General features: G+C 44.8%; 2 protein-coding genes across 4 annotated transcripts in view; one reads left to right on the forward strand and one right to left on the reverse strand.

Annotated features, from left to right (window-relative positions):
- Nucleotides 1–16147, reverse strand: fntb (farnesyltransferase, CAAX box, subunit beta). Of its 3 annotated transcripts, XM_076756108.1 has the most exons (13): nucleotides 15632–16147; nucleotides 14864–14994; nucleotides 13792–13856; nucleotides 10813–10885; nucleotides 10056–10147; nucleotides 7568–7714; nucleotides 6305–6388; nucleotides 4976–5062; nucleotides 4746–4875; nucleotides 3023–3155; nucleotides 2783–2894; nucleotides 2572–2686; nucleotides 1–427 (listed from the first exon to the last, which is right to left on the reverse strand). In XM_076756108.1, exons 2-13 carry the CDS (start codon nucleotides 14960–14962, stop codon nucleotides 275–277), a joined length of 1290 nt encoding a protein of 429 aa, XP_076612223.1. In that variant the 5' UTR covers nucleotides 14963–14994; nucleotides 15632–16147; the 3' UTR covers nucleotides 1–274. The 3 variants fall into 3 exon arrangements, 2 of the variants coding, with proteins under 2 accessions (XP_076612223.1, XP_076612222.1); XM_076756107.1 differs by lacking the exon at nucleotides 15632–16147 and having other exon boundaries at nucleotides 14864–15081; XR_013078504.1 differs by lacking the exon at nucleotides 15632–16147 and having other exon boundaries at nucleotides 288–427; nucleotides 2787–2894; nucleotides 14864–15081.
- Nucleotides 15908–24810, forward strand: part of rab15 (RAB15, member RAS oncogene family) — a 13962-nt gene continuing 5059 nt past the window's right edge. The window contains exons 1-3 of the mRNA XM_076756109.1: nucleotides 15908–16039; nucleotides 23584–23644; nucleotides 24666–24726. Of these exons, the coding sequence (XP_076612224.1) occupies nucleotides 15916–16039; nucleotides 23584–23644; nucleotides 24666–24726 (246 nt within the window). The 5' untranslated portion in view covers nucleotides 15908–15915. The remainder of the gene's footprint in view (nucleotides 16040–23583; nucleotides 23645–24665; nucleotides 24727–24810) is intronic.

The following is a 24810-nucleotide window of genomic DNA, read 5'->3' on the forward strand; positions in this document are numbered from 1 at the left end:
TACTGAAACCACAGAAAGTTTCACTTTTATTTCAGAGAATGAAAACAATAGGCATTGCAAGCAAAAAACTCAGCTGAATGCGAAGCTGCCCACACACAACCGTTAACCTTTATTCAGCCGGACGCTCCGAAACTCCAGCCCTCGCTTCCGCCGAGGGTCGACCGTCCGGCCGGTTCTTGGGCTCGTCTCCATCAGGCCTGACCCGTTTGCTGGTTCGAGTCCATCCCCTGGAGGTGGCCGGTTCACACGCAGCGACGTCTCCGCCGAGGACCGACTAGGACTGACGGTCGGCTGATTCTGAGGCGGCATCGGCGGCAGCGGTGGCGTCTGGCTGCTTGTTGACCTCGGGGACAGGCAGCTGGTGAAAGTGCTGCAGGGCCTGAGCCACCTTCTCTGGACAGATGTTATAAACCGGATGAGTTGGAGCCTAAAAAAGGAGAACAAGAGGAAATAATATTATTTCTTTTCTATTTCAGGACGATCGATTTCTTCACAGTGAAACTGTTCAGCTGAACGAGAATCAATCTCCTGAAACACTTCTGCGCTGTGTTAAATTGCTCCTAAATGGCATTTTCAATCTTTATGAAACAACATTTCTGTAACCTGCCGGGGGCACCTGTCAATACACAGCGCAGTGCAGTACAGTACAGAGCTGAGTAACACTTCACATTAAGGTACACCTATTCACCATTAACTGGTTACTTATTAGCAGCATGTTGGCTCTTTATTTGTCACGATCAATGTCTTATTCTGTTGTTCTATTAGTTCTGCTGATAAGCGACCAGCAGGCCTGCAGGAGATACTGCTATCACCTCACTCCAGGACACTCTGCAGCTTCTACAGGTGCACAGGTCAGAGGATCCTGATTGGCTGCAGCACCGCCTGGTATGACAGCTGAACCTCTGTCATGCATAATCAGGCTCGACAGGGTGGTGGCAGCTGCTCAGCACATCACATTTAGCTGCATGGTTTTCTTTTTATACATATTGAACTAGAACTGCTTCAGTGTGACTGACCTGCACATGACAAAGACAGTAAAACTTATATTCCTGTACTATAACCAAAAGCATAATGTCCAGGTTTCCTACAGATGAAAGACTGTTGGGCGACTGGTTGGCTGCTGAATTATGTATTATAGCCCCAGAGGTGAGGTGCATATGCATATGTCAGGGGCAAACTTACTGTAACCAGCTATAAGTGCCAGTAATACGACAGGAAACAGGAAAATAAACCCGACAGCACTGCTGCTGCCATCGACATGTCTAAGTTTAACCACATTTGATTGCTTTGCTAACTGACTCCACCCCACAGCCAGTGCTTCTCCATTTGTATTTGCATCAAAATGTAACGAGATCAGGAAATAAGCCCCCGAGACGATCACTGAAACATGAGGCACGCAGTGCATTTAAAGCAGCAGCGACATGCTCTCTTGACCGTTCACGCAGGTGCACGCGACTAAACTCATCCACAAATGAGTGTGCATGTTTCAAAAGTGGCAAATAAAAACCCCCAGTTGACTGCATGGTGGGAAACTGAAAGGGTTCGAGGGCCCCAGAGGCCAAGCGATGGTTTAAAAAGGCGCTTGGTAAATTTAAACATTCCTCTTCAGATGAACATCACGGCTGTCGACTCTTATTCCAGAGATTAAAGCATCAAAAGTGATCACGCCGTGCTGTTTGCTAATAAATAAATGAACCCCCCGAGGACGAATGCTTGTCTATTTTTGTGGCCACTGCTGACACTTCACGAGTCTAACCACAGTTTTTTTGTTGTTTTTTTTTCTTTTAAGACAGAAACCCTCCTCTTTGCCGATCAGACAGATGTGACAAAGATCTGCTGGATTCAGGCCATTTTCCACTATCTGCTCAGCTGTGAGAGCTGCTCTTCTCACAGCTTCAGCAGCAGAGAGGAATAAACTCGTCCCACCAGGGGTGCATGTACCCCAGAGGATACACAGACAGACTGTGGAGTAGCTCATCTAATTAAAAAAAAAAAAAATGAAATTCTGAGTGAAAACACCTCCACAGAGCTGCGTCCTGCAGCCCTGACGTGGCTGATCTTTTGTATAGTTTAGTGAGTTTTAGAGGTGCTGGAGGAACACTTCTGTCACCTTCAGACAGAGCCAGGCTCGCTGTTTCCAGTCTTTACACCACGCTAAGCTAACCGGCTGCTGGCTGTAGCTTCATATTAAGCGGACACACACACACAAGCGCACACACACACGAGAGTGGAAGAAATGTTGTCATCCAGCTCTCAGCAGGACAGAGAATATTTTCCAAAATGTCCAACGGTTCCTTTGAGCGCCGCTCGCTGTGATTGACAGCGCATGAAAAGCAGCTTGCGAGCTAGCAGGGACGAAACATAACGAGGTTTCTAAATGACTTCAGCTGCATTAATCTGCATTTTGCATATTATCCAGACTACGCGCCAACACTGTGAAACCTCCAAAGCACTGACTGAACTCTTAACCAGCTCCGTCCAGGGTCTCACTCGCTCCCACCAAAACAAATCATCAGGAAATGATCCGTTCCTGAATGAACCCTGGCCCTCCCAGCCCCGCTGCAGCCTCACCAGTCTGTTCTCCTCCCTGCCGAGGATCATCTCATGATGGAGGTCCATGTTTCCAAAGTGCTGTGCGATGGAGAGGCCGCTCAGGCAGTAACACGTGTGGTAGAAATCTCTGGATCTGGACACACGAAGACAAAACAGGACAATGATTAGCATGAGTAAAACCACGTGTGCGTGTGTGTGTGTGTGTGTGTCCAGATGGTGTGGGACTGACTTGCCAGGCTTATCCAGGAGGCCCCCTGTTGGGTTCTGACAGCAGAGGAGGATGTACTCCTGCAAGGCCTGCTGCTCGAACATCCACCGCTGCCGACTCAGCTCCGACTCTCCTGCACAGACGCAAAACTCTCACTTCAGACTCATTCAATCCACTTTTTGCTTTACAAATCTTTTAGACGTGCATAAAATTATACTGGATAATTAAAATGCCGTCTCGGGTGCAAACATGCTGTAGTACCTTCTTTGAATAAGGCTCTGTGGAGTAGAGGCAGGAGTCCAGCCTGCCAGAAAGAGTAGCAGCCGTCCACCAGTTTGTTGCAGCGGCCCTGGAAGCCTCCTTCGAAGCGCATCTGTCTGCTGACCACCCACCGCTGAGGAGGACACACGACAAACTCACATCAAACACGACCACAGCCCCGACGGAGCAGAGCTGTCATTAACAGCCGGGTCGCTCTCCTGCACAGCATACATCACATTTGTTTCCAAATATCTGTGAAGAAACACTTAACACCTGTTTGAGAAGAGAAGCATGTTCACTGAGGAGGTTAAGTGAAGTGGTCAGAACTTTACAGACTAAAGTGACCGAGCAGGCGTTGGCAGGATGATGGCGAGTTCACTCATTCATTCAAACTGTAACGGTACATCAGAGACTAGACTGCTCACAAACAGGCGTGTTCTCCACGTCTCCAGATCACATTAATATGAACTTCTAGTGCGATATCCACCTGTTTGATGATTAGGCTAAAAATTTGGTCTATTAAGTGACAAAGCAGAGAAAAATACCCAAAAACTTATATACAAATAATAAAAAAAAAAGCCAGAGGAAATGCCTGCAGATGGCTCATTTTGTCCAAAAACCCAAAGATGTTTGATTTCTAATAAAATACAGAAAGAGAGCAAATCCTCACAGTTCAAAAGCTGGAACCAGCAAATGTCTCACGGTGTTAAAAAAGGCTGTAGATGAACCGACACACATCAGCTGTGGACCAGTGACAGTGTGTGTGCAGTAGTCACGCAGACGTTCTCGACCTGGTGTCCACTTCCAACCTCTGCTGAACCACCCAGGAGCGTCTCCGCCCCCCCGGCTGTCATCTCCAGCTCCACTGACGCTCAGATTAAACCGCCGAGACAGAAGTCCATATCGGTGAAGGGTTTCCACGCAGTGACACACGACACCTCTGCTGGCATGCTCCTGAGTGGATTTTACTACAGAGCAAGTGAGGTTGTTTAAAGGGGATGCTGGGGAACAGCCACATGCACATTCAACTTTATGAGCGAATACAAGCTGAATGAGTGACAGCAGGATGGTATGTGCTGGAGAAGAATTTGAGTTTCATGTGGTGATTTCTCCTGAACGATGACACGTCGCATAAAAGCAACCAAAAGCTAAAAAAGGGCCTCGAACACGAGCTGTTATTTGCAGGCTGCCGTCCTGCTGACGCACGCCATCTCCTCCAGATCACCTTAAGCTCCGTGTCATCAAGCATCTGCCCTGCTGCAGAGTCCCTGAACGCAACTCAGAAGCTCCACCCGCACTGAAGCTGCAGGGCTGCTGCTCTGACCGGAGGGGACGGGAGAAATCCCTCAAGGAGACTGATCTAAGATGCACGACGGAAGCACACCTTAAATAACAAAAACCAAAAAAAAACACCAAAGCTGTGCAGTGTTTCATACTGAGTGTGTCTTCAGCAGACATTATCAGTCGTTTAACTTCACATCCTGCTCTGGGTTACAGCGTTTTTATTCGTATTGTATCACAGCTGTGCGTTTCTGCCTCCTGCACAAAGGCTCTATTGTGACTGACACTGATAACATCTTTTTTTTGTGTGTGTGTGTGTTTTTAGACTCGGGCCAAGTCGTACCACAGGTTACTCTGAGCAGAGGGCGTTTTATGTAATTCTTCTACTTTTTTTTGGTTTGGTCGAATAACCGAGAAAAGTCCGTTGACGGGAGCTCCTCACCAGCAAGGCTTTGAGATCCAGCATGTGTTCTTTTCCCAGGATGACGAGGGCGGCGGTCCCGCAGAAGGTGTAGCCACCGTGGGCCTCCAAACCCGGCACTCCGCTCAGACCGCCCTCCCAGTTCTGACAGCTGGACACAGAGGAAGCAAACACAATAAAACACTGCTCTATGGAGGAACAGGGCTCTTTAATAATTCATCAACGGAGCGCTGTGGAGGTGGCGGCTGTACCTGAGGATCCAGTTGGTCGTGTCTTCAAACAGCTTTGGTGTGAGGATGTTTGTGAGCGATGCTACAGAAGCTGCACAATATGCGCTCCTATAAAAGGAAGAAACACGGATGTGGGTGAGCAGGAAGTCTCCTCCTACACTATCTTCCAAAGCCAAATATAAACATCCAGTTTGTTCTTCGCTGGGAGTCATCTTGGCTTTTACTTGTTCGCATTTCCTGTGCTGTGAAGAGACCAGGAAGCCTTGAACTTACCAAGAACCGAAAGATAATCCTCAATAATTTGGTAGAAGAGCTGAGCACTGCGGCAAACGTCACTGAAACGGGGGGAAATCGAGCATTTGTTGGGGACTACTTTCAGCTGCGGATTGATACGCATTCAGTGCCCGAGCGAGTGCTGACCGTGCACGCAGTGTGACTGACTCAAACCAGAGGCCGCGCTCATGTTAATGAAGGAACATGTGTTTCTGATGTGTTTTTGGATAATGGAACAGAGGGATACGGTTTTCGTCTTTTGGTGGGATTTGTTGACAAAAAGAAAAATATTGAATATTATCCTCAAATGAAAAGAGGGTTTGAGCAAATCCCTCTGCTTCTTAGGCCAATAAACCTCCAGAAATCCACCGGATTACCTCGGAAATTAAAGCAAGGCTGCTTTTTCTTAGCTCGTGAAAAGTTGACATCCTGCAGATTGGTGGCTGTCACGGGACGCGGGCAGATAAGCGGACGCGTCTGAGAGGACAAGAGTTCGAGCAATGCGCAACGGCAGCGGAGCAATAATTGGCTGGCAACAGATAACGGCGTCCTCCGAGGGCGAAAAAGTTCCGCCGACTTTTGAGGCTCTTTGTTGAAGCAGAAGACGATACCTCAAAGCTGCTTATTAAAACCCCACTGCTCCACACAGCACGTTCAAAGAGAGAACACACACACGCACACACACGCACACACACACTCAGCGACTCAAATAACACAAATCCACTGTTACGCAAGAGAGATGTGGGTATTTCTCCTCTTTTCTATCAACACCAAAGAGGAACAAAAAGAGCATAAAGAATACAGAGCAGAGGGAGACGGAGAGAGACGGCCTTTTTAAAAATGTCCTACTTACTTGGTGAAAAGACTAAATGTGCAAATTTATCTGCCTGTCGCACAACAAAAAAGTACTGCTGGTACCAAACATGCACTTAATTGTGACGGTGACGCGGTGTGTTTTTCATGCTGGTGATTTATGGATGTTCCTGCGTGGTGCCGGTGAAGCACATCCAGCAGCGGAGGAGACGAGGAGCGAGGACAAACAGGTGGAGCGGGTTGTGTTATCTTCTGGGCGCTCACCTGACATCCACCTCCCCTCCGATGTGCATCACGAACGAGCCATCTGGCTGCTTCACTGACCACAGGAAATCTAGCAGCTTCTCCCTGGAGAGGAGAGGGGGGTGAGTAGGTAGAAGAGGAGGAGATGAGTGGTGACAAGAGGAGCAGGAGGGGGGGTGGGGGTGGAGGTATGGATGGAGAGAGGCGAACAGAACAGAGGGAGGGGGTGCAAGTTGACTGGAACGGGGTAATTTAATAAAGCACTAATGAAAAGTCAGCTGTAAACATGAGCATCTTCACACAGAAAGGCAGAAAACGTGGAATAAATCATGTAAACATGAGCTCTAAATGCTCTCATAATTAGCTACTGGTTAAACAGCAACAAAAAGATAATGTTCTCCTACAGCTGGAATAATGCCACAGCTATTAAAGCGAGCGGGAAAAATTCAATTACGGCGAAGAGACGGGATTCAAAGGCACGAATCAATAAATGAACTCCAAATAGCCTTAAACAGCCGCTGATTAAAAGGCTTTAAAATGTGATCGTGGTGATCATTACACATCCCATCAAGCTGATATAATCCAAATGAAAAGAGCCTCTCTAATAATCTGAAGCCCTTTCATTCAGGCTGCATGAGACTTCAGTACAAACACCCCGATGGCCTGAAGGTGCTTTCATATACAAAGTGTTGCTCTCACTCTGCTATCTATAGCACATCGTGTAACTCCGACAAAGTCGCCGTGACAAACTGCTGATCTTGGCATCTGAAGTGATTTTTTATGTGGATTAAAGGCTCCGTTTTCGGCGACCTAAAGCCGCTTTGTTTGGACAGAAGGCCAAAACACATTGAAAAAAGCTGTGTTTTAAACAGCACCCGCGTGCGTGTGGATGTCAAATAACTCCTCGTCAAAGCTGCCGAGCTGCTCCCACTTTCCTAAAGACTGAAAGGCTCCATCAGGCAGAAAGCACTGAAGGAGACGTCAGTGAATGTCAGAGATACAATACATATCCTCCTCTCGACTTCAGCTTTTTACACACAGAAGTGTCTGAGTCTCCGTCAATTTGGCCGGAATGCTTTTTGTCTTCCTGCCGCCCACGTGACGCGTCACTCGGCTGCGTTTTAACATCTCGAGTGCAGCATTAGAAAGAGACGTCCAGCCTCATTAGCATGAAGGAGAAGTGTAATGAAACGATCAGTGTAAGAAAACCAGTAAGTCTGTCTGAAACTCTCCTGTGTTTTTAACCAGCGTGGTAACACCTGCAGCGTGCGACTCTGGCGGTACCTGTCTATGACATTATAGGCCTCCTCTGTCCCGATGATGCAGAGGGCGTTGACAGCAGCGTAGGTCGGTGCGAGGTGGGCGTGTTGTCCTGGTCCTCCAGCAAAACCCCCCGTTGGGCTCTGACAGCGAGCCAGAAACTGACAAACACTGGAGAGAAAAAGATGAAAAAGTCACCCAGGAGAAGACACAAGAAAACAAAAAAAAGGGCGTTCAAGGGTTTCTGGTATATTTGTTCCTGCATCTGCACTGATTATGTAACCGTAGCCAATAGATATTTACGGTCTGAAGCTGGGAGGGCTGCACAATTCTGCTCAGTTTATACAAAAAGTGCCACAACACAGATAAGAAACACTGATTTTGTTGAGTTAAATGTGGGAAAAAAATGCCCCTTCTTTTATAACAAAAGGCAACTGCTGAATATTGTTGTGGCGTATTGTTCGAGGGATCATCTCTGCTCTTTAACTTTCTACCAGAGGCTGCACAGGACAGATTCCAGTGTAACTTCGCATAAAGTCAGTGATGCTGAAAACGAACAGACTGAAACATCCCAGCTGCAAACACCTCACTTGGATAAACTTGTTTAGCAGCAGCTGAACTCTGCGTCTCTGGCCCGCAGAGCCTCGGCAGACTCTCAAACGAGCGCCGTTGCCTCCAGCTGATGTGGCGCAGACCACCTCAACCACAGCTTCTCTGCAGCCTCCGTGCTCAAAGCTGCTTCTCTCAGGCGTCCTCTTCATCCTCCGCCATGGAGAGAAATCACAAAACTGCGACTATGCCTGGAGCCAACTGAGTTGGAAGGGAAACCTACATTAACTTTGGCCAACCAGTCGGCTGCCAGCGCTGACCTGGGAACAGTGTACGTTTCATGGGACACAGAAAGCAATCTGTTGTAGGTTGCATTGTTAGAAAACCTTGAACAGGGCCCGAGTGTTTGTGTGTGTGTGTGTGTGTGTGTGTGAGCACGAGGGCGTCACACTGGCGCTGGGCAGTGCCAGCCGGTGTGCTGGCACGCCTCGCTGTAATAATGAGAGAGTGGGCTGGCAGCCTGGCATCGCGACTCGCCGCGGGGTTTGCTGTGTTGCTTTCGACTGGCGGTAATTTAATGGAATGGAGTTTGAGCGGCGATAACAGCGAAGTTACAGCTGCGCAAACACGAGGCACCTTCCTCTCCTGCTCAGTACTGTCATTAGACCTGCCGATCGGAACTGACAGTCGTGACGATGCAAGGAAGAACGTTCGTTTCGCCGCCTCTAACATCAGCACCATGATTATTAATCACTGTGGGCGTTTTCTAGGACAAAGATTAATTAATGGGGAAGAAGTGATTTAACGACACGACCCCGACTCGAGCCAGCGCCGCACTGGAAAACAGACTGGAAAAATAACCCAGAAATGTTTGTATCTTTTATGGCTCATTTTATGATCATTTATTCTTCAGTCAAACGTCCTCTCGTCATGATTTCCTCGGCTTGGATGATTATAAAAAAGTCCTTCTTTAAGTCTGGGAGAGAAGCTCTGAATTTGTAATATTACTTTCAGTGATCAAATCAGAGCTTTGTACAAAATATGGTTATCTGGTCTATTTTTACTCACTTACTCACACTTTTACTCACAAAGGTGTATCTATTTCACTGTATGTTTTGGATTTAAGGTTCCACTGCTCAGCTTATATTTTGTGTCTGTCTTTCAACATGTTAGCACCATGCTGGAAATAAATGTCATCAGTTTCACGTAATCCTCTGGATTAAATAATTCAAGTAAAGCAAACACGTCGTGGCTCCAGACCCTGGAACAACAGGAATAAGCTGCATATCCTTGCATATAAATCTCAAAATCTTATCGACGGTGGCATTTTTACGAGCTTCTGGCAGGCTGGAGCTGGGCGTGCCTCCGCTGCCTCACTCGGGTTTCAAGCTAGCAGGTGATGTCACTGCCTGATCTGAACCAGAAACCTTCTTCCACACGTGTGTGAAAATGCAGCTCTTGAGCAGAACTTGTTGTGGAACGGAGAAGAACCCATCGCTCAGGCGTTACGACCTGACCGCTGCAGAACCCAAAACCCTTCCACACTCTGCTGCTCAGGTGCTTTGGAGGCGTGACTGTCCTCCATTTTTGTAGCAAACAGGATAGCGTTACTAGCTCCTGATAGGCCAATAAGGCATGCAACAGGTCCGGCTGGTTTTTAGAGCGCCCTCTGCTGGATCACCAGGCAAACTACTTCAAATGGTCCTGAGTGCTTACAGTTCAAATACTTTCAACAATAAACAACTTCAGCATACAATATTGTTGCCTTTAGACCACTTGGCTGCTGCAGTTAATTCTCTATCAACATTTGCACTGCAGCTTTATTTACTCTACTACAATAATTACAAGAATATGCAATAATACATAAAAAGCCTCTGGCAGTGCACAGGCTTTATTTGGCTCCACTCGTGCCCCTTGGTAGAAGTCTAGTTGTGGAGTGTGAGTGTGTGTGTGCGTGACTCACTCTGAGGCGACGGCAGCAGGAATGGGCTCCTCGAGTAACTCCAGACTGTGAAGAATCCAGAAGCAAAGCCACGGTCTGCTGGCATCCAGACACTGCCAGCACAGAGACGGACAGCACCACGCATCACATGATCAGATGACCAATTATAGCAATAAAGGAGATCGTGAGATCAGTCAGTCAGTCAGTCAGTCAGTCAGTCAGTCAGTCAGTCACACGAGTAAACAAGCCTGAGAGGACGGGCTGACGAACATCACACCGCTTCGCTTTCAGTGGTTGGTAAATGTGTGATGGTGTTTGTGATAAAAGCTTTGCAGTGGTGTGATGTCTTTTGTGCTGTCGTTATTACATAATATCGTGACTCAGCTTCTAATCTCCAATTCTTTGCGACATTGCTGCCATGTTGAACACTGCAGCGTGTCAATCCGGCGTCAGAGGAGACACCGAAATGATCGAGTCTGAGTCAAATCAGCATGAATCTGAGCGGAAGGCCGAGTGGAAAACACCTCTTTTCTGGCCAGAGTAGAGAGCAGCCAACACAAAAAGTGAGGTGACCTTCCCGGGAGCAGACGAGCGTGTTTTTTGTGAGGTGAACACAATGGTATTTCTATTTAAAGCAGAGCTCAGACTCATCCAGAGGCAGTGAGTGCTGCTGTCCTTCAGGTCTGCTAATTCAACCCCTGAGTGAACTTCAGTACTCGGTCGTACTCTATGAGTATTTAAAATACACTTAAACAGACGGCTGGAAGCGGTACTGTACCTCATAAGCATCTGATAGGTGACGTAAGCCCTTCTTGAGATATTGGTAGTGTTGTTCCCGCAACAACGTTGGCCTGAGGAACAAACACAGGACAGAGGGATCGATTACAAACAGCCTGGATGGAACAGAAAATGTCAACACAGACATGTGAGAAACAGTAAAAGAAGTGTCTGTAGATACGCTCGCTCTCCGCCTCACGTCGAACATCGAGTCATAACACAGCATGAAAAATGGTTTTCAGTTTCAAACAGTCTGCGGACCACCAGGTCGTCTCTCTGCTCGCTTCACACTCCATCATGGCACAATCATTTTTTAGGGTACAAAAAAAATCCAGAATTTTATCTGTAAATATTTTTTAAAATGAAAAAAACACATAACAAAAAACTAAAATCTCAGATAAACAGATCAGTCAGTGGTATTTCTTTTATTTATTTACTTGGATATTTTTAGGTATTTGGGCTCCTCTGCAGCCCTAATTAGTGTCTCTTTTGCATTTTTTCTACCACTGTTTTGCTCATTTTCTATCAGCAGGAGATTATTTTGGCCTCAGAGAGCATAAAAGATAAAAGGGACATAAAAACCAGGTGCACAAACACAAGTTTGACACGAAGGTATTTCTGGAGTAAGACTCATTCTAGTGCTGCTTCATCGTTTTGTGCATCATTTCTGTGGTTTTATGTGTATTTTTTGGTGAGTTTTGTGAGATTCTCGGGACGAGCGTTGCGAAAACCAGCTGCAGTTATTAATGCTGCGGCATGTTGCATTAGCCCACATATACTCGACTCTATAAAAATAAACATTACATTGAAATTACACTCTACTGATCCTCAGGGGAGAGCTAAACATCACAACAGTGAAAGTCACACACTGTTCGCCTCCATCGTTTTAATGTCAGCGTGCGCCACAGGAACACCGATGCAACTTTCATCTGCTTGTGTAGCTTCTACTCTCACACACACACACACACAGAGTCAAAGACAGCTGACAATCCCCCCACCCCCTCACCCCGTCGTATTCGCTGCCTGCCCTTTTCACGCAGAGTTTGCTTCGATTTTAATTACACTCTACCTACACAGGGTTAGTCACAGATCGCTGCAGCAATTCTACAACACAACAACAATCAGAAGGGGGATCAGGACCAATGCTAAGCAGCTACAAGCCGGCCCACCCACCACAGTTTCGCCCATCAAACGAGGATTCAGCTGGGCTGTTTAAATGTCGAGGGCAGACCCGGCTACAGAGTGTGCGAGTGCGTGAAACCTGTAATCTTTTTCGCACTGACACAGGCATCAGCTTTAAAAGTCCTTATTTTTATCTGTCTCATGTTCGTTTTAGTGGCACATTTTTCTAGTCTTTTATGTGGCGCACACAGGGGCGTTACTGACTACAGCAAGGTCGTGTCCTCAGGTGCGTTTGTGGTTATTTGGGGGTTTTAACAACCCGAGGAGGACGGTGATCTACAATCACACACACACGTTAACGACGGTGTGTTTTAAAGGTCTGACTCTGACAGTCAGTGTGTTCAACAGTGGCTGCTTTAAGGTTTTAAAAAAGGTCACACTAGAATAAAACGGAGGGATTTTCTCCACTTTAAATTGTAGAATTATATCTATGGCAGTGTGTAGAAGTCTTCAGAAATCAGAACAGCTGAATGAACATAAAGTGAAAAAGGAGCTTTGGTGTCCAGCCAAACATTTCTGACTGGGGTGGAGCTGCAGTGTGGGAAGCTGGATTCCTGACTTGAATATATTCTCAGTTCCTGGCGAGGTCCTGATGGTACATTCACAAATCAGCAGACCCTGTTTCATTTCCAACAGAGTATTTATGAATTCTGTATGGATCTTTGTTCCTGGCCAAGAGCACACGAACGGACTTCAATAGATTTTATACAAAAAGGCCCAAAAAGAGCTTTTCTTTGCTTCTTCACTGGCTGCTTTTGTCTACTTCATATTACTGCTATTACAACAGAAAAAAAATTACTTGATGTTTAGTCCATATTTGATTTGGCAGATGTGGCTGGAAAAATATTACATATCAGACTTAAGAAAAACACACCAGGACGTTTCTGATTAAACTGCTTAAGACAAAATTACAGTCTTGTTTGAATTTCTATCCTAAAGCTGAAAGCTAACCTTGCCTCCTATGCGCTGAACCCAGAGTCCGGAACAAACAGAAAAACAGACGATCACAGCTGAATCCATGAATACCATTCATTAAGTTATAGAACCAAATCCATTTTCCCATTGGCTGCAAGGCTGCTGACATTCAGGTCCACGCATTTGTCATAGAAATGAAATGAGTCACCCCATTAGGAGAGGACTGATGGCAGCTGATAACAGGAGCAAAGTGTGTGGGCTGATCAACACACCATTCAGGTTACAGACATCCTACTCCACCACGCAGCCATCTCCACTGGCAAACAGCAGGTGTTTGCGATCAAAAGCAGCCCCGGCCAACGAGCAGCGTTCTTGGAAATGTCTCATAATGGAAGAAAATGTATTCAACATCACGAGAGTCTTATGAAAAGATTACCGCGGCTGCACATTATCTGATCATGTCCCATCATGTGTGACCAATTATCTGACCAATAATGATTTTAATGTACCGCATAAAGGTTTTTATGACACACTGAGTTGCGGTCAGGCTGATTTAGTGTCCTGATTTCACATAATTACCGCACTAATGTCAAACCTAACAGTGTAACGCCTGAAGCAAAAGTCAAGCCACTTCATCTTCTGTCTTCTACATACAGACAGGGCAGTTTTAGATAACTGATTGTACTCTTACTCATATAGTGACTGTGCCTGCAGCTTTGCATATCATACTTCTAGTTTTATAATGCAGCGAAGAAGATTTTTTTGTTGTCTTCTGCAGCTGAAACTAAAGCAAAGAGAAATAACAACGTGTGCAGGGCAGGGTTTGTATCCTGGAGGAGATTGTAAATTTTTTTTGCAGCACGTGGACACTCTGGGTACTTACTGTGGTAAGCTGTGTATTTGCTTGTAAACACTGATGACTTCTTCAATGCTGTGTTCCACTTTTTTCTAGTTAAAAAGAAAGAGCAGGAAAGGGTAAATAGCCATTGCAAAGGTCACCCAGAGCTAAAAAATACCAGTAACAAACTCAGCCTTTCATCAGTGGCTCATTATCATGAGCCAAACACAGAGCATCACATACGTTGCATTGTGCTCTAGATAACAGATTTCCCTCAACAGTGCCTGTTTCAAAAACACATGCAACACCCTAATTACAATCTAAATTACTTTTTAATTTAAAAAGGATGTATAAGGACCTGACCTGACCTATTTTGACTAGGAATGACTCTTCTGATTTCTCCGCTTTAGATTATCAACAGAAACATATTTACTACAGACATAAACAAACGATCACTGAGCAAATGAGTCAATTTGTAACAGGAGAAATCGATGCTGCAGTTTCTTGGTAATTTATCAGTTTATGTTGAGTTGACCCCAGCACGTTTACACTGGGCTTCTAAAAATGTAAGTGTTGTCGAACATGCACTGTTCAATACACGTTAGAAGGCGACAATGAAATCATATGCTGCCTCTGCTAGCTAAATCTGTGATTAGCTCGTATTTGCCATGACTGAATTTAGCCACACACTGGCAGTAAGTCAAGACCACAAAATAAGAAACGGTAATTGACACGGAGCTTCCTGTTGGAATCTTGGTAATGGTCTTACTCTAATTTCCCATGAGCTCCGTCGTACCCTGGCTTAACTGTGTAAGTTACTTAGCTAGCTAACAGCTAACTTAATTCATACTTAATCTCTTTAAGGTACATCGCTAGCTTACTAAAAGCTCAACTTTGCTAACTTTGGTGAGCTAAAACACGGTGAGCGAATGAACATGAACAGTTTCCCCTTTTTTCTTGTAATTTATCAGCCGATTCGTTGCTAAGAAATTAACTGTGTGATAAATGAATCTGTCACACTTTTCCAAACGCGCCTCCATCCAGAGCGGAGAGCTGCCAGTGAGTCGCAGCATTAGCATTAGCCACACTAACGAAGCTAATCTGTGTCTCCGCTCACCTGCTCCACTGAAGTCACCGTTTCCACGCCGTCATCCACGAAAATTTCTGCGGAATGGCACTCACTGAAGCATCGCAAAGGCATCGGCACACCGTCCATGATGATGATATGAAGCGTTGGCTGCAATGATGCTGAAACGGAAACGATGCTGTAGGTGCAGTTAGTTTGTTTTGATAGTTCACTTACTTTCCCTGGACTCCGCTCACTTCCTGTCGAGGTTGGAGTGGGCGGAAACTGCGCGAACACCCGCTACGGCGTCTCCAAGGTAACAAACTTCTTTCATTCACTGTAGTGTGAAACACGGCATACGTACACACACACATGCTTTTGTAAACGTGTTTGACGTTACTTTTACAATAAACTATGGGTTAACGAGTGAGTATACATGTGACTGTATTGGCCCAGTTTTATTTCATTCCTATTCTCTCATTGGTGTTATGTCACTGACGTCGAAAACAGAAATGCCACCGCGCGCATTATTTCGTCAAGCCAGCCACTACCGGAACAAAATAATACCGGAAGTGGTGTGATTTAGCCTTCAAAATAAACACCAAAGGTTGTTCTGAAGAAAAAATAATTACATCAAACATAATTGTATGTTTATAGAGCCTCAATGGACAATTATGGCATAACTGGCACTGGATATGTGGAATAAGCAGATACAACAAGAACGTGCCATGGGCTATATAAGATCATATGAGTAATAGCGTATTGCTAAAATTTAATCTGTGAATAAAGTAATACTAGTCTATATATTGCCATACATACCTACAGCTTTTAGGTAGGCCAGCACCACCGGAAGTCTCACTTTCTGATCGTTTTGTTACTTGACGATGGTCCACCGCACCCACTGGAAGCTGGAGGCTGCCTGGGAGGCTGGAGCGTCCCTGTTTTGTTAACCACCGACCCAGCATCAGTGAACGAGAAGAAGCGAAGCCAAAGCCTCATGCTGAGCATCTGATCAGACATGGGATGCAGGTGGGGAGGGATTGCTCATCCATCGCTGGGTTAGCTGATTTCGGCTTTTTTAATTCAATACTCCATTCAACACCATGGCCAAGCAGTACGATGTGCTCTTCCGACTCCTGCTTCTCGGAGATTCTGGGGTTGGGAAAACATGTTTGTTATGCAGATTCACGGACAACGAATTTCACCCGTCTCACATCTCCACCATCGGTAAGACTCTGCACTGCCGCCAGGAGTTATTTCTTGAATATTATCTCACCCCTTGCGTCAATTAGCATTCCCATTCGTTTGCATGGCATTTCAGCGTTTTCTGTTGATGTCATTTGCGCATCACCCTCTCCTTCGTGGTCACTGGGTTTTCAATTTAAAATCCACAAATTAGACTTGATCAGCAATTTAAGAAGGGCCCACGCTTTGGTTTAATTAGACTTGTGTTTTCATGTGAATTAAAGAGACCATAAAATCAACGTGATTGCATTGAATGGGGAAGCCCTGAGGGGGAAGATCCAACACTTGGCAGCCATGCAGATGAGTTTACCAACTATCAGCATTTGGCACTGTCAGTGGAACCAAGTGCCATATAGAATAATAGCAAAGGCTTTTATTTATGCGAGCTCATTGTGTTACCCAGTAAACTGGGCTCTTGGGGCTCACAGGGGCTCCAGAATAGCCACAAATAGAATAGTTTTATTTCAGTATTTTATAAGTTAGATACATTAGTGCAAGGATTGGTTTCATGGTTTCAGGTGCTCGTCATAAAAAACCCACAAAAGCTTATATATATGTATAGCTATATATCCTTTCCAGACGAACAATTATGGAACAAATATGACTAGAACTGATCGACAGGAAGTTAATCAGCAACTGTTTTAGTAAGAAGTTAATTGTTTAAGTGAAACATTCGGTGCTTTCAGATTCCTCCTTCCATTACAGCAGAATGAATGTCTTTGGGTTTTGTGCATGTTGGTTGAACAGAAAAGGCATTTTAAAAGGATCAGCCTGGGATCTGAATTACTGTGGGCACTTCTGACTGTTTCTTGATGTTGCACAGGCCAAATGATTAACCAGTTAACAATGAGAAAGGATTCAACTCCTTCTTCTTTGAATTCAGTATATAGAGCAACCTAACAGCATCTTTTCCTGCCTCTGGTCGTGGATTTGCACATCCCTGAAGATAACTATTGACTCAGCAAGCCTGAACCAGCCTCTTTCCTTATAGTTAATATGGGCTGTGCAGTATATGTACCTTCAGAGTTGGGATTCAGAGTGCAGAGCATGACGGGCGCATTATCGTGCTTCACTTTGAGGTGAGGGAAATAAGGACGCACAGTAAGCGCCGTTCTTTTGTCACATGCTGCAGCGGTGTCTCTTATCTCTTCTTCTGTGGCAACTGGGCTGTCATTTCTGTGTGTGTGTGTGTTTGCGTGTGTGTTCAGCTCACAGAGATATTTCCCCCCAGCGAGCTCCAGTTCTTTGAGGTAGCAACTACTTTCCGACATTGTCTGCAGTCATTTGCCATAATATGGAGGGGAGAAACCACAGACATCCCTGTGGCTCGAGGGTGATGCTGAAGTCGGGAAATGCTCCTCCTGGTTGTGATGGATAACTGGCTCCTTATTGAAATAACAGTATGTTGTTGGAATAAGGTCAAGACATTGAAACTGGTGGTCTGGCTGGGATTTGCAGGCAGGTGTTGCTTGAAAAAATCTAATGGAAGAGCCAGCAAGAGTTCAATTGCGCCGTTAATTATTAATTTTAACATGATTTATTCACACTTTTTGGACCACTGCTGTTTGCATGGAAGCTTTTGTTGTAATTTCAAAGCCTTTTTGGTTTAATCCCTCGGGGAACTCCTGCAAACACCCCACAGCCACAGCGTGAGGCTCAAACTCGAGTTTTCGACTCATCACGCTGAACTTTAAAGGATTTTGTTGCTTCGTCTGCTCCAGCCAGTAATGATGCTCACATGCTTGCTGAGATCGCTGTGTGCTATTTTAAGTCGTGCACCTATAGCACCCTACAGGAAACTTCCTCCCTGTGGAGTCATGTTTGTGTTGTACACTGCAAGCCTTTCTGAAGCCTCTTACAAAGACAGGTTCAGCCTGCCTGCATGTAGCAGTGCACCGACTGTTCACAACCACAGCTGGATGCTTAGAAATCAGGCTCTTGTTTCGGTGCAGGCCATGGAGTCCAGATAATTATATTGGACTGAATAGTTGTGGGCAGCAGGCTGTAAGCCATGCTGGGAGGTCTTTCATGGGTCTGCAATAATTCAACTCCCCTTTCAGACAAAACAAGCCCAGCAAAGTCCAAGGAGAGAGAGATCAAGAGTGACCACCGTCAGTGCTCTCCTGTAGAGGATCGATAAATAATTTCCCAACCTTCATGGTGACAGAGGGATATAAATTCTCTCCCATGACCCCCTCATGGGTAGCTCCATAATTCATCAGTTCCTGTTACAGTCTGCTCGCTCAGTTTTTGCTCTTAATTATCTCAAAAACTGCTGGGACCTCTCACCCAGAGGGGGTTGTATCAACAACGCTTCTCAAGTTTTTCCATAAACATTAGAGGATAAAACGCTGATGAGCGTCTTATTTATTATTTTCCTGCAGTTCTGCATAACAATAAACCCCAAATATTCACCCACCAAGGGCTCTCAGCAAGCAGTGTGATGATGAATGCATGCAGATACAGCTTGTGTACACCCAAACATTACTCCTACGTGATTGATGATCACCCTATTCCAAAACCACAGACATTAACATGCTGCTATAACCGCCTTCATCTTATATTAACTCTAGATTTTGGACACTGGCTGCAGGGGTTTGCTCCCTTTCAGCCACAAGAGAGTCATTTCAGTTTATCTCAGAGGTGTTGGATTGTGTTGAGGTCAGGGCGCTGTGCAGCTCTTCCACACCAGACTTCATAAGGAAAACCTTTTCTTTATGGATCTTGTGTTGTGCGTGGCTCTATTGTCATGTTGGAGCAGGAAAGTCACATGGGCATTTTTCACACTCGTGGAAATAGAGGCTTCTATGATCCCTTGTGGCTAACAACTGAAAAAAGATAAGAAAAACTTCCACTAATGGGTTAATTAGAACTAAAGGGCTTCGCTCAAACCACGAGAAACAGCACCAGATCAAGAATACACAAGAGTGGTTGGACAGCGTTGCCCATTTGTGTGTTTCCTCTGAAATAATTGGGCATTTTGAGAATTGTATGCTAATTCGTGTTTGTGTTTAACTCGGTTTTCTCTGGTATTTTTCAGCAGGCTACATGAAATACGGCAGATATGTGTTTTAGCCTTGTGGTTTTGTGCATTATGTCGTCAGTCGTCAGGAAAACGAAGCACAGGCTGGGCTTGTGTTCACACAATCAAAGAATTTCCCGCACAAAAGAAAGAGAGTCGAAAGCACCGAGCGAGACCTGCATTCAAATTTGAGCCAAGACTTGTGCCTTTGATTCGATCCACCAAGGATTTTAGACAATAATGTTATGCAGAGAAATATGTCGAATAAGAAAAAACACACCTGGCTACAGGATAGACAAAGGATGTGACTATTCCCTGGTTACGGCTCACTATAAAACAAAAGCTCCAACTTCCTTTAATACCAGTAAAAACCAAACTTGTCCAAAGACATTGGAGCTGGAGGAGTTCTGATCTCACCTGATGGACTAACACCTCGACGCATCATCCAGGTATCTCATTTAATTTTAGCAGGTCACCATAAGACTCTGATCTGTGCACATTTCTCTGGCAAAAAGCAGCTGTAGAGATGATTTAGTAATGGCATTCAGTCACACTGCTGAGTTTAATCTTCCTCACCGTTACCTCGGCGGCCTCGTCACCAGACTCCTCGGAGCGCCTGTCTGTCACGGCGCTTATAAAGCATCTGCCCTATATCATAGCTCAATAAGCAGCTGTCTTCGCGGTCCCGCCGGGGTTATGGTCATGGCCTGGTCGCACGCCGCTGTTTGGAGAGCTCATTAGTGTAAAGGGCCGGGCGTGGGTCACAGCCTCCGCAGATGGTTATCGTCTCATAAACAGGCTGTCAGAGAAGCCAGTGTTGTTCTCAAAGCCTTCATGGCTTTCTAGGAACATAAAAGTTGTGGTTTTATATCTCTACTGGGGGGCACCGTGCGGGCCGAGAGGATAAGGTGCCGACGATAAACCTTCCTTGTTTTTGTTGTATATCTCGCTTCCCTCACCGTCTGTCTTCTCCCTCACTGCAAAAAGTGAAATCTAAGTAGGATGAAATATCCGAAACCAAGGCAATAAATGCTCCTCTGTCGTCTGTCAGATATATCTTCTTACCCGGCAGCTTTATGTTCCAGCATTTCACTTGTTTGATATGATATTAGATCTTCTTACTGAGATTTTATTACTGGTTCTGCTTGAAACTAGAATTTCCAGAATTATAAAGCTGTTTGATCAACAAAGACAGCAAAGTGCAAAGCTGCTTTGTCAAAGTCAGAGAGACAGATGTACTTCTTTTTTACTTGTTTTTAGAGAGCTACGTTTTTGCGGTCTTACTGTTTCTCACTAATACTTCTATAACACTGTCGGGCTCATGAGTCAGTTTTTAAAAACCATCAAATTTAATGCAGCAGAACCAGAGAAATTATATATTTGTTTTAGTCATCACATTCTTCTTCCTTCTCTAAATCTGGCGCCTACATTGCCCACAATGCACCTCATACGCTGATAGTTTGGTTGGATACTGGGGTGCTTTGTACTTGTTATTATGGATACCGCTGATTTTCTTAGACTAGAGTAAGAATAACGTGGTAAGAGTAGGGTGAGTCTTTAAAAGAAAAGCAATGGGATGCTTTATGCTAGCAGCAGCTAAAGTAGCCTGTTTTTAGTAGCAGATTCAGGCTCACGTGAGCGTGCAAATTAGTTTTTTCCTGGTTAAAAACCTTTTTAAATACTTGGTTTTCAATTATGGGTTTGACTAGAATCCTTATCTAAATCTGCTCCGGCATGAAATAATCACACTGAGTCATTCTACAGGTTTCATTTCATTCGGGAGGGAAATACACTGATGAATTGTTCAGCACAGCTTAATGGCAAATTCATAATTGCAAAAAAAAATGTTCATCCTTTGTCCTGTTGTCCTAAAGACGACAGCTGCTGTCCATTGTTGGCCGTCCTCTGCTGGTAATGATAACCACAGATGACAGACCCATTCCCCAGTGATTTTGCGTCAGTGCCAGAGCATCCATCCGTCCATCCATTAGTGAGCCTGCCACCATTACCTACAGCACACTGACGCTCGTCACCACCTAATCTGTCTCACATAGCCGAGCGCAGTCATCCTGGTAATTAGTCAAGTCAATTTTGGGTGTGTACCCATTCGTTTTTACATGGCTTTCACACTGCCGATTGTGAAATGCTGCCATGTTAAATTAACTGCTGTCTCTCCTCGCACGTCGTGCTCGTCTCCATTGTCTCAGTTTTCCCTCTGAGGCGAGGAGGGAAATCTGTTCTGTGTGGTTTAGGATTTAACGTTTTTTGAAGCTGCAGCAGCTGAATTGTTCTTAAGACTTGACTGATTCTCCAGCGTCAGTCAGTTGGTTTGCAGCTAAGTCAAGCATGAAGTCCCACTGACACGGTCCACTTTAATTCAGTGTTCTTTATTTCACCGGGACAGTCAGTGTCAAGATTTGTGGGTGCATTAGACTGAAGCTTGCTCTTGAATTCACCATTTTTGGCAGCAGAGCACATGCATGCACCTCCAGTCTATCCTGCAACAGTAACATTCAGAACTTTCTACACAGCTTAAGTGATTGTGCAGCAAGTGGGACTTCTGCTGCAGTCGGACACGCCCGCAACAGTCTGCATATCAGACCTATAATAAAGAGAGACATTTTGGGTCATTCATCGTTTGCACCGTGGTTTCCCCCAGCAGGAGCGCACCTGCCTCTATGAAACAGCCTCATTTTGCTCGGCTGTTATAAAACAATGTGGAGCAATCAGATGGGTGCTGGTACAGTTTAGTTGTTTAACAGCAGGAGGCAGACAGTGTGGACCGAAGAATCTTTTATTTCTTTTCTTATAAATATGACTCAAAATGTGCAAATGTTTGAGAGACTTTCTGCTGATTTCTATTTATTCCCCTGTAACTTGCCTGTGCAGTCATCTTTTTTCTTTTTGAAGTTTACAGACTTGGCCCACCTCCTTGTTGTAGACACCCACAGTGCAGATGGAGAATCCATTAGTCCATATCTGCATTTCATATTCAAATCATTGCTGTTTGCGTGGATGACTTCTGACTGCAGCTTTATCCAGCGCTAATACAGCTGGACAATGACGCAGGGAGACGGCCTCTTATTCATTATCTCCTCTCTCATCTCAAGCCTCAGGCAAGGCAAGCCGCTGATTGTTGTGCTGACCTTTCACTTAGTCCTGGTCTGAATGCTCTCCAGTCGAAGGCAAAGGCTGCCTCACAATTTAAATGAGGCCTCGCACCGTCGAGACCGTGATCCCCGGCCTCTGCGGAGGCCTCGCTGGGCTTCCTCTCAGCAAACACACAGAAAATTCAGCCAGTCCAGCTATAGCACATCTGTCAGCCGTTTCCCTACGTCACGCCCTTTGAATACAAACCTTGCAGAAAGGCAGCTATAAAAACCTCAAGCAGCACTTCTTCCCGATGTGCGAATCGATCGGACTCGTCGGCTCTTTCTCTGAGTGTGATGCCCACTGTGACACATGGGTGCCGAGTGTCGGGTTAATTGGGATGAACTGTTAATTGATTTCTCGGGGATTAGTGTGGTTTATGGAAGCCTGTGGGTTCGCTTTTTATCGACTCGAGTGCATTAGTCTGAGGAGACAGTCGTGGAGAAAAGAGTTAATGGTAACTGATATTTAGATTATGATGTAGGACAACGTGTACCTCACATATAATTACAGTTCCTTTTCTTGTAGTATAAAACACATATGAGCATTGTAGAGGGGTCTTTAAAGACTTTCTAAATGCTAAATTCTGCAGAGTTTGGTTCATGTGTTTGGATTTCTTAATGAGGTGGGGTTGTGTTGAGGGAATCTGGACTCAGTATTTCTAAAATCCTGAGCAGTCCTGGTGGTGGATAGAGACTTAAAATGTCTACTCTGGCAAAATACATGTCTGGGCAAATAATCAATACATGGATTTAATGTTCTAAAAACAGAAATAAAAACAACTTGACATCAGTACAAAGTATCAGCTTCTCCTCAAATATATCAGTATATATTCTGCCTTCAGAAAATGACCGCAGGCTGATAGAAATCAAAAAAAGTGGCTCTGCCTGTGATTTTCTGTCGATGAAGAATATCACCCTGAGTCGTCTGAAATAGAGCAGAGATCACTGAAGCATGAGTGACCCCTCCCCACCTCAGCTCTGCCTCTTTCCTCTCATCTGGTCCTCTGTGGTGTTATGCAGCGCTCAGCTTTGCCCTTCTCTCTCATTTCACCTCCCATGTGATCGATGCAGAGAACTGAACTAAACGAGGACTCAGCTCGCTGGATCATTAGCCCGTGCTTCTAACAGGCTGATTATACAGGGGATGATGCCGCTCTGGTTGCGTTAATTCCCACTATGATGTTACAAAGCTGCAGCCGACACTGGTGAACCTCGGCCTGTGAGAGACTGCTGGTGTAATTGATTCCAAGCACTTATTGGGTGGAAAGTACAAACGTTACTCAGAACATTCACCATGAACTCCTCTTTCTCTGTAATATTGTTTTTTCTGACCATGTTTTTTTCTCTTACAGGAGTCGACTTCAAAATGAAGACGCTAGTAATAGATGGTATCAAAGTACGGATACAGATATGGTAAGACAGTGGCGCCATGTTGGAGGGCCTTAAGAGTTATTAGATATTACACAGCAGTAGTTCTAACAAAGGAGATATTATTCATTTGCAAATATGCTATAATTATCGTAGTTTATGGCTCTATAATTGATCATGTGCAGGGCTCTCGCTACTGCTGGCAACATGGAGGTCATGTACGCTGTATTTTTGTCTGGGAATTGTGGAATTTTTGGGGGATGTTTTGAGATCTACAATGACAAACCTGCACGTTGCTAGTCTTTTGTAAACTGACTCCAGGAGTTTTAAACACAGTTTGTTTACTTTTCTCTACTTTTAGGCCAATTAAAGGACAGTATTTCATGCAGGAGACATCAAACTGGACCCCTGATCTTTTCCTAAACTTAACTTGTCTTGTCATGTGCAATAATAATAAGAATTTTAATAACCTAATTGTGTAATTTTTAAATCACATTCTTGTCATCCAGTACCGACTTCCTGTCTGGCATTAGCTTTGTGCTTTGGCACAGGTGTGGTTTGAGCTATATGCTAACACCGGCATGCTAACATGCTCATACTAACAATGCTAACATTTTGACAGGTAGGATTTACCAGGCTCACCATCTCACTTTAGCTTGTTAGCATGCTAACATTTGTGAATTGGGGCCACACACAAAGTTCTGAAGAGGCTGAAGGGACTGTCGTTAGTTTTTAATTTTTTACATTTTTCACAGCCACCATAGGTTGTCTTACAGCCTTGGGAGGGGAGGGCGGGGTGAGGGGTATTCAGTTGGTTGCAATCTGCAACCTCAACACTAGATGCCACTAAATCCTACACACTGAATCTTAAAACAAAGCGGGTTTTCTGATTTCATGAGAAGTTTATATTCTGTAGATAAGTTGCTTACATTGGACAGAAACATCCAAATAATTAAAGATTATAGGTGTCTGGTCAAACTATTTTAAGGGTGTGGGTGTAGTGGTATATCAATAAAATCAGGTATCTGTGTATGTTCGTGTTCATACATGCTTGTTGTCTTTCCAGGGACACTGCAGGCCAAGAAAGATACCAGACCATCACTAAGCAGTACTACAGACGAGCACAGGTACAGCATCACTGCTACATCACATTAATGTAATATTATTACTGCAGAGGAGCACAACAAATTTAAATCTAATTTATGTCTGAA

The sequence above is a fragment of the Chaetodon auriga genome, chromosome 18, assembly GCF_051107435.1.
Source record: "Chaetodon auriga isolate fChaAug3 chromosome 18, fChaAug3.hap1, whole genome shotgun sequence".
Taxonomy (NCBI): domain Eukaryota; kingdom Metazoa; phylum Chordata; class Actinopteri; order Chaetodontiformes; family Chaetodontidae; genus Chaetodon; species Chaetodon auriga.

Excerpts from the sequence above, each read along its gene's own strand:
- fntb (XM_076756108.1), bottom strand. The coding sequence starts at position 14,962 with ATGGACGGTGTGCCGATGCCTTTGCGATGCTTCAGTGAGTGCCATTCC. Across the intron at positions 10,886-13,791 it reads CAAATACACAGCTTACCACA|GCCAACGTTGTTGCGGGAAC; the intron begins GTAAGTACCCAG and ends TTTGTTCCTCAG. Across the intron at positions 3,156-4,745 it reads TGGATCTCAAAGCCTTGCTG|CGGTGGGTGGTCAGCAGACA; the intron begins GTGAGGAGCTCC and ends TGTCCTCCTCAG.